This window comes from Physeter macrocephalus, chromosome 17 (genome assembly GCF_002837175.3).
Source record: "Physeter macrocephalus isolate SW-GA chromosome 17, ASM283717v5, whole genome shotgun sequence".
Taxonomy (NCBI): Eukaryota; Metazoa; Chordata; class Mammalia; order Artiodactyla; family Physeteridae; genus Physeter; species Physeter macrocephalus.
In genome coordinates, this window is record NC_041230.1 from 13,325,967 (window position 1) to 13,335,135 (window position 9,169).

General features: G+C 45.8%; 1 protein-coding gene across 1 annotated transcript in view; it reads left to right on the forward strand.

The window, feature by feature from the left end:
• Positions 1–927: 927 nt before the first annotated feature.
• Positions 928–9,169, forward strand: part of ZNF599 (zinc finger protein 599) — an 18,397-nt gene continuing 10,155 nt past the window's right edge. Inside the window, exons 1-3 of the mRNA XM_007118974.4 lie at positions 928–1,397; positions 3,352–3,478; positions 5,450–5,545. Of these exons, the coding sequence (XP_007119036.1) occupies positions 1,146–1,397; positions 3,352–3,478; positions 5,450–5,545 (475 nt within the window). The 5' untranslated portion in view covers positions 928–1,145. The remainder of the gene's footprint in view (positions 1,398–3,351; positions 3,479–5,449; positions 5,546–9,169) is intronic.

A 9,169-nucleotide genomic window follows, 5' to 3' on the forward strand; every position in this document is an offset into this window, starting at 1 on the left:
TACCTGTATTATGAAACTCTGTTTCATAATTATGAAACTGTATTATGAAACTCTGCTGTATTATGAAACTGTATTATGAAACTCTGCTGCATGGACCATTAAAAAAAAATTACATGAGCCAAATGGTACAACACTGTATTATGTAAAAGTCTTAAACACTACTTAGGAGGCTTCTTGTTGAGCCAGAGAGTCAATATATTTCATGTTTTGACAAATACCACCAATGACTCTGCAAAGAAGTATATCAGACTTATTCTCACAGCAGTGTATGCCAGATCCTTGTGAAGACATTGCCAATAATACTAATATAAAATAATAATAAAACGACAGCAAAAGCTCTTAAGTACTTATCATTATGTTAGGCCTAGTGCTAAGCACTTTTTAGTTATCTCCCAGGAAGTAGATAGTTTTGTCTCATTCACTGGAATTTAAAGAGTCCGGTTCTTAACCGTGTTGGAGCATTAAAATCCCCTGGAGGGCTTAGGCACAGGTACGCAGCCCCACCCAAGAGTACATGATTCAGTATGTCTGAAGTGGGGCCTACGGCCTTGTATTTGTAACAAATTCCCAGGTAATGCTGATGTGGTCTGTGGGTTGGAAACCACGGATTAGGGGAACACTTTAAATTACTATCTTAAAGAATAATCTTCATTTTCCATTGTAAATCCTGGCTCAGAGAGGAGAAACGCTGGGGCAGGAGTACAGTGCGGAAGGTCAAGGCATCGGTCACGTGTTACAGACCTCTAAGGGCGGGGCATTGCCTGAAGGGACGAGGAAATCTGCGTGCCTTTAAGAAACGAGGCCACGCCCCCTCTTTGGAGCCTCAGGGTACAGTTTTCACAGAAAACAGGAAGTGAGCTCCCAGTTCACCCGGATGCAGTCAGAAATTACGTTACCCACAAGGCAGTTCTTCGAACGTCGGCGGCGGGCGCCGAGTCAATGACGGACGGCGGAGGCGGGTGTTCCCTGCTGCAGGTTCGGCGGAGCTGCTGGCGTCGGGTCTTAGGGCGTCGTTTGGAAGTGGCCGGTGTGTCCTGACGGGACTTTCTGCCTGGAGCACTGGGCATTGGCCGCTTCTCAGAAAAAGGTCTTCAAGACCGAGCAAAGGACCGCGAGGAGAATGGGACCCACCTCTATGCTTTTGTATGAGCCGTGACCCGCCGCTCGAGCGGGTTGTCAGCCGAGCACTCTCCGAGCTCGGCCCCAGCTTTCGGTCTCCGCAGGTCCCGGAGGCGGCTCCCGGGGCCTTGTACGCATCCCACACCGCGGACACTCAGGTCCCATGTGCCCCCGCCCAGGGCTGGCCTGAGGAGTCGGCTGAGCCCGCTGGACCGGCTTTTGTTGCCGCCTCTCGTCGTCCCGCTCTGCCCACTGGCCCCATGGCGGCGCTGGAGCTGGTGAGTGGAGGGTTCCGCAGGCCCATGTGCGCTGGGGTCGCTGTCAGCACAATTCCACTCGATATGATATAGGGAATCCCGGGACCTTTCGCCTTTCCCTCTTAATAATCTCGGATCTGGAGGTCCAGTGAGAATGGAGTGTGGGAACGACAGTGCTAATCACTTCCAACCCAGGCTTCTGAATCCGGGCCAGGGGTTCAGGTGTTATAAGGAGAGGCACCCATTTCTGGCTCTAACCTTGAGCTTGTCGATTGGCCTCCATTCCCTTGACCTCCATTCCCTCGGGTCTAAAATTGGACTATTAACTGTTTTTCTCTGTCGGTTGAGGGAACTGGAGAGGATATGCGTGTGACGTGTGTCCTTCAGTGCTCAGCAGGACCCAGAGAGCATCACTCTCGATGTGGTTTCCAGAGAGGGACTCTCCTGGTCCTGCTATTATCTTAGTCTCACACCCAGGTGGAGTCTGACCCTCAGGCCTCCCTGCCTCGGGCCTCAACCCAGCTGAAAGCTGGGAGACTGGGATGAGAGAGCCTCTAGAGCAGAGGTGAGGTGGGCGCAGCGTTTTTGGAATTGGTGCTCGTGTAGTAGGAGTAGAAGTTCCCTGGACAGACCAGAAGACAAGCCAGTCACTGAATTTATCTTTGCAGATGGCATCTGGGTACTACAAATGAAGTTGGCTTGCCACTTATGGCAGTGAACCCATTTTCCTAGCACATTTACTTATATTTGAAAAGTGAATCCATTACAGTATTCCTTAATGACAGTGCATAGGAATGTTGTGTCACAAGGCATGTAAACACATGGACAGGCCTTAAGTTATTCTTCAGCATGCCACCTTGTTTGCTCTCATCATAGCTCTGATCACCTTCAGAACTTCTCTTATTTACCCATTTTTCCTCACCTGACTTGCTCCCTAACTTCATTCCAGCCTTGTTCCACATCCACTCAGAGAGGTCTTCCCCAGCTGTCCCATCTAAAGTCTCCGGTATCATAAAGTCTCCCATAATCTTTGTAGTCATCTCACTCACTTTGGGGTTTTTTTCGGAGCCCTTAGGGCCATATGACTTTATCTTGATCATTTATTTAGTTTCTTGTCAAGGATCTTTCCTTGACAAGAGTGGAGTCCTGTTCTCTGCTTTATCCCCAGGCTTAGAAGAGTGCTGGGCCTGTACCAGGTGTTCAGTAAGCAGTTGATGAATAAAGATTCTACCGTCTGGGGCTCCCATCATACTTAAATCTAACTCCCCCACCGTGGCTGAACCAGAGGGACGTGGTTTCAAATCTTGCCCCTTCTCATTAGACATATGACTCTGGGCAGCTTGACTTTGAGTCCCCATTTGTTGATTGTGAAATGGAGACAGTGATGGTGTTTACCCCATGGGCTGCAGGAGGATTAATGAAATTCACAAATACACGCTGAGCACTGACATGTGCTGGGCACTGCAGTGTTTGCTTTATGAACATTTTCACTTAAATTCCCACAACAACATGGTGAAGTTGGTACTATTATTGTATTAATGTGGAAATTGAGGCTCAAAGAAATTAGCATCAAAAGGCTGGATTTTAGCCCCAGGAAGTCTAGCTCCAGACCTAGAGACTTTTAGTTGCTTTAACACAGCATCTAAAGCCCTTAGGTGCAGGCAAACAGTGCAAACCAGTGAGGCTCAGCTGCTGCTGCTGTTATCATTACTTGAATTACAGTAATGGACTCACAGTCCACACAAGATTACCATTGTTTTGTGTCACTCTCCAGTGGATTCCCATATAGGTGGCTTTTCTCTCCTGCACCTTTGTATTCTGTCAAAGGCACCAGCTACCTCCCTCCTGAGCCCAGCAAAGACCTTGGTTCTCAGGAGATACTCAGTGATTCAGGCCTTGGGTCTCTCTGGACTTTTGCCACTAACCAAGCAGTAGACTTGTACAGGCACCCCACCACCTCTGTTTGACTTTCCAGGCATTGGTATCATTTGAAGATGTGGCCGTAACCTTCACTGGGGAGGAATGGAGACATCTGGACCTGGCCCAGAGGACCTTATACCAGGAGGTGATGCTGGAGACTTGTGGCCTCCTGGTCTCACTGGGTAAGGCCTCACCTGTGTGGTACCCACAGCCTCTTTCATTCCACTCTCTCTCTCTAAGCATGGCTGGTTGAGAAGACCTGAGGAACCTGCCTTCCCTTCTCCCTCCAGCCCCAGCATGTTCTTATCTAACCTCCTCTTGCTTGGTTTCCTTGTCTGCATCAAGGATTGCTGTATAACAAACGTAGTTCTTCTCAACGATTTTACCCAAGTGTCCAACATAAGCTGACCTCAATCTGACATCCTTATTCCAGATTCCCATGATCTGGAATTCAGCTTGATTGGGTCAGATGTCCTCACAGCCCAGTTAACAGGACCTGTGGTTAATGGGACGTTCTCCAAGAACATGGTGAATTAGACAGACAGGAAGCTATTAGTCATCAGTGCTACTGGGGTCTTTCTAAGCAACACAATCTCAGCTAAAAGGCTTCTTTGACCCCTGGTACCTGCACAGTCGTCCCTTATGTCCTAAGGCCTGTGCCTTGCTTCTCCGAGGCTATGGGAGTTAATTTTAGAGAGTACACAGACATATTTTCAAATGGCATTGATGGGCACCTGAGAAGGCTATTTCTTTTTCCTTTCTCTTTCCTGCCTCTTGACTTGTTGAGAGAGTCTGGGCTTAGTGCTGAGTCTTCAGCGTTCACATGGCTGTTGGCTGATTTCCCCTTCAGAAGAAAGAACAGTCGCAGGACTCACAGACTTGAGTCGGCAGCATGAGCTTGCTGGGACCATGATTATTTTTGTTTTATCATATTTTTTTAGTAACCTTCCACTTAGCCCCAGTGAACTAGTATCTTTAAAGTGCTTAGAATAGAACTGGGAACATAGCAAGTGCCACACATGCATTTGTTATATATAATAAATTAATAAATCCCAAGTGTTCTCCCACCTGAACCTTAAATGTTCACTTTACCCAGAAATGGTTACCTCTGACAGGGCTCTCCCAGCCTTGTGTCCACATAGTCTCTCCCAGGAGGTCAGTCATCAGTGAAGTAAATCCAGTGTTATTTTATGACAATTGTGATTAGTTGTTGAAAGGAGACATCTGGGGAATAGTATTCCAGGTGGAGGGACCAATACGAGCCAAGTCCCTGAGGGGTCAGGGAGCTTAGGTCCAACAGAGGCGAAGGAATATCTCGTTCACCTTTTCCATGGCCCCATCACTGAGCTTGGTGCCAGGCAGACATCCGTGAACATTTGCTCAGTGACAGCTGGGTGCACTCTGGCTTACAGTACAGGATTTTCTAATCAGAGTTTCTGTGGTCCTGGTGTCTAAGTCATTGACTTCTCTCCAGAGTCCTCCTGTCCCTTAGCCTTTGAATTTGGCAAAATATATTTGGCTGCATGTACCAGAAAACCACCTCATACAGGTTTCACCCTGAACAAAGTTTATTACTTCACGTAATGAGAAGCCCTGAGGTGGTGCTGGCTCCTGGGTTGGTATCTACCAACCCAGTTGTCTCTGTTTGTCTGCTTTCTCTCCTTGGTCCAGATCATCAGGCCAGCATCCTTGAAGTGGCCACAGGATGATGCAGCAGCCAGTAAGGCAGCAGGTCCCCACATTCAGCCCTGTCTTCCCAACCTGGATTGAAGGCTTTTTCTTCAGAATGGGTAGCAATTTTAGGTCATGGCCTACTTCAGATAACTGACTATCAGTTGAGTTAGTCTAGTGTTTTTAGCCATCCTTGGGCATCAGAATCACCTGGGGAGCTTTGAAAACAACCAGAGCTCAGTTTTTATGCCCAGAGATTTGGTTTAATTTGTTCTGTGTTTAGAACCAGGCGTGTCTAAGTAGTTCTGATGCATGGGAAAGTTGAATCTTATTGATTTAATTAGGGAAAACCTTCTGGAAGGAGTCATCCCCTTTCTGGGGTTTCATGGTGGTGTGTTAAATGTGTACACTCCAGTATACTTGAGAGTTTTCCTTTTGTCTTTACCTGTATACCCATGCCCCATTTATTTCTCCATGCACAGGGCATCCTGTTCCCAAACCAGAGCTGATTCCCCTACTGGAGCATGGGCAAGAACTAAGGACAGTGAAGAGAGGCCTCTCCAGAAGCACCTGTACAGGTGGGTGGCATGGCAGCTGGCAGACTACCAGGGAATGACTGTGTCTGAAATTCCATGGGCAGTTTCTTTTTGCAGCCTTCCTGGGGTCTTAGGTGGTCATGGAGCACTTTGAACTGTGTTTCCCCTGTCTTCCCAATCCCATCACACTCTTTGTCTTTACTAGGGTTGAAATGTGATATACTGGGTAAGAGATGAGCTGTAAACTTGGCTACTTACTAGCCTCATGACCCTGGGAAAGTTGCATGATCTCCCTGTGCCTTTGACATCAACTCAAGGCTGAGTTGGTGCTACCTGCTATAAGAGATAACTCCAAAATCTTGGTGGGTCAACTGGTTAAGACTGTTTCTCATTTGTGCCATGGTATAATGTGGGTCAGCAGGGTAGCTCTGTACCACATATCTATTCAGGGGCCCAGGTGTATTCTATTGTCAGTATGTGGCTGTAAGGTGGCCCTGGCATCATCCAGCTGGCCAAGAGGAACAGGAGAGAAGAGGAGTAGTCATATCCACTTGCATACATAGTCACGTCCATTCACATTCCATTGACAAGAACTGGGCATTAGGCTACGTGTTTTGTCATAGAAATGTGGTTTAGCTTTGTGCCCAAGGACAAAATACTAGGGATATGATGAACATATACTCAGTTTGCTAAACTTAGCCTATGTTAGAAAAAGATAGAGTATAATAGTTTCTGCACCACTGTATTGTTTGGGAATGTAATTAGATAACTTGAAACTGCTTATTAGGACATTGCCTGACCCAAAGTTAGTGGCTTAATAAATTTACCTCTAGTAATATTCATATATTATTACTCATAATGAATAGAGAACAACGATATCTCAAACTTCCTTCCAGATTCAGAAAAGACAGTCCTTTCTTTTTCTGCAGATTACTACCTCCAACTATACTTTGCATTCCCACTCTTTTCTACCTGCATCCAATCATTTATTTATCTATACATCCCTGCATGCATCCATCCTTCCATTTGTAAATGAGATATTCAAAAGCAGTCCCTAGCCTTGTCATCTTCTTACCCTCCTGTCTTGTAAAACCTCAAGGGGACATTAGCCTTTGTCAGCCCCACTTCAAGTGTGTGGATAGCACTGACGCAGATTCATGATCTCTCCCCTCTAGGGTTCCTTCAGGCTGCTCAGCCAGCCAGTGAGTATCTCTGGCCAGCGCCTCTTCAGCCCTGCTGAGTCTGTCTCAAGCCTTCACCCCTTCCCGCAGTTCTCCATCTTCACTTGAATGTTTCAAAGGCACTTCACACCCATCATGCCTAAAAAGGACCTCATGATCTTGCCCACTCCTCTCGTCTCCCCATTTCAATTCATGGCCTTGCCATTCACTAAGTTGAGAAAGCCAAAAACAAACTTGAACAGCCCCTCAACACCTCCATTTTCATCATTCCCAATATCCAGCCATCCCTGAATCTTGATCATATTTCATCATACGTTTCTCCTGAATCCATCATCTCCACCAATTCCATCAGTTCCAGCACTATCACCCTAGTCCAGGCTATAATCATCTTTTGCCTGCATAATGCTAACAAATTCCTAACTGGTCCCCTCCATATCTGCTCTGTGCCTCTGATCAGCTTTGTGTCTTACATCCACTTCCCCGTCTACTCACACCTTATTCCAAATATCACCACCTCCCTAGCCACTGAGATCTCAGCATATGACCTAGTTCATTTTGAAAATAAAGGCCATTCACTTGTTTTTCTGGCCTTCTAACCCTTACTGATTTATCCCTGTGGCTTCCTTCTCACCTCTCAGAAGAGTTCTCATCCCCAGCCATGGCTAATTCCCCAAGCAGCGTCTAGGTCATACCTTCACCTACCTTCTCAGGTGTATTAGTTATCTATTGCTATATAGCAATATTAAAAATCACTCTATTTAATATTAAAATATCACTCATGTATTATCTCTCATCTGTGGATCAGAAATCCAGGCACAGCTTAGCTGGGTCCTCTGCAAAGCTGCAATCGTAGGCAGCTTACAACATGTCAGCTTACTTCTTCAAATCAGGTAATGGTGTGAGAGACTCCAGCAAGAGAGATGTTACACATATACTTTATCTCTTACATCTTACCTTCTGTCACCTTTGTTATATTCTGTTCTTTAGAAGTAAATAAAGGTCCTGCTAGGATTCAGGCAGAGGGTATCAAAACTGTGTGAACACCATGAGGCAGGGATTATGGGGAACCATACATGAGTCTGTCCACTGCATCAGGAATGTGCATCTTCATTTATTTCCTACCTCTTATATATCTCCATCTTCTCTCTGCTCAACATAAAAAACGTGGTCAAGTTTCTGACACTTGAGGGAAACATTAAAAAAAAAAAAAATGCTCTTGGCTCTCCAGTGCCATCCAAAAGTTGTTGACTGTATTTCAGCTGAACTACCAAGCTTCTTCAAGGACTTTTCTCATTCTTAGAAGAGACATCTACACAGATCTCCCCTTTACTATTTTCTGTAATTTTTGTACTGAGGGGTAATTTACACATAGTGAATGTACAAATATTAAAGTTCATTATTATGAAATTTCACATATATATAAGCCAGAGTATCCACCACACAGGTCAAGAAATACAGTATTGGGCTTCCCTGGTGGCGCAGTGGTTGCGCGTCCGCCTGCCGATGCAGGGGAACCGGGTTCGCGCCCCGGTCTGGGGGGATCCCACATGCCGCGGGGCGGCTGGGCCCGTGAGCCATGGCCGCTGAGCCTGCGCGTCCGGAGCCTGTGCTCCGCAACGGGAGAGGCCACAACAGAGGGAGGCCCGCATACCACAAAAAAAAAAAAAGAAATACAGTATTTCCAGCACCTCTCAGGCTTTTTGTGCTTCCCTCCTTATTAATATCCCCTTCTACAAAAGTAACCAGTGTTTAGACTCTGTCACCATAGATTAGTTTGGAAGGTTTATAAATCGAACCCCACAGTACACAATATTGCTATGTCTGTCTTCCTTTGATAATCATTATGACTCTGGAATTCAGCCATGTGGTTGCATATATTTGGAGTTAGTTTGCAATATCTGTGCAATATCTCAATGAATTAATAGATTATATATAACTGTTTTCCTGTTGATGGACATTTGGCTTGTTCTCCATTTTTGGAATATTATGAAGAATGCTGCTATGAATTTTTTTTTAACATCTTTATTGGAGTATAATTGCTTTACAATGGTGTTAGTTTCTGCTTTACAACAAAGTGCATCAGTTATACATATGTTCCCATATCTCTTCCCTCTTGCGTCTCCCTCCCTCCCACCCTCCCTATCCCACCCCTCTAGGTGGTCACAAAGCACTGAGCTGATCTCCCTGTGCCATGTGGCTGCTTCCCATTAGCTATCCACCCTACGTTTTGGTAGTGTATATATGTCAATGCCACTCTCTCACTTCGTCACAGCTTACCCTTCCCCCTCCCCATATCCTCAAGTCCGTGCTGTAGCAGGTCTGTGTTTTATTCCCGTCATACCCCTAGTCTCTTCATGACATTTTTTTTTCTTAGATTCCATATATATGTGTTAGCATACAGTATTTGTTTTTCTCCTTCTGACTTACTTCACTCTGTATGGACTCCAGGTCCATCCACCTCACTACAAATAACTCAATTTTGTTT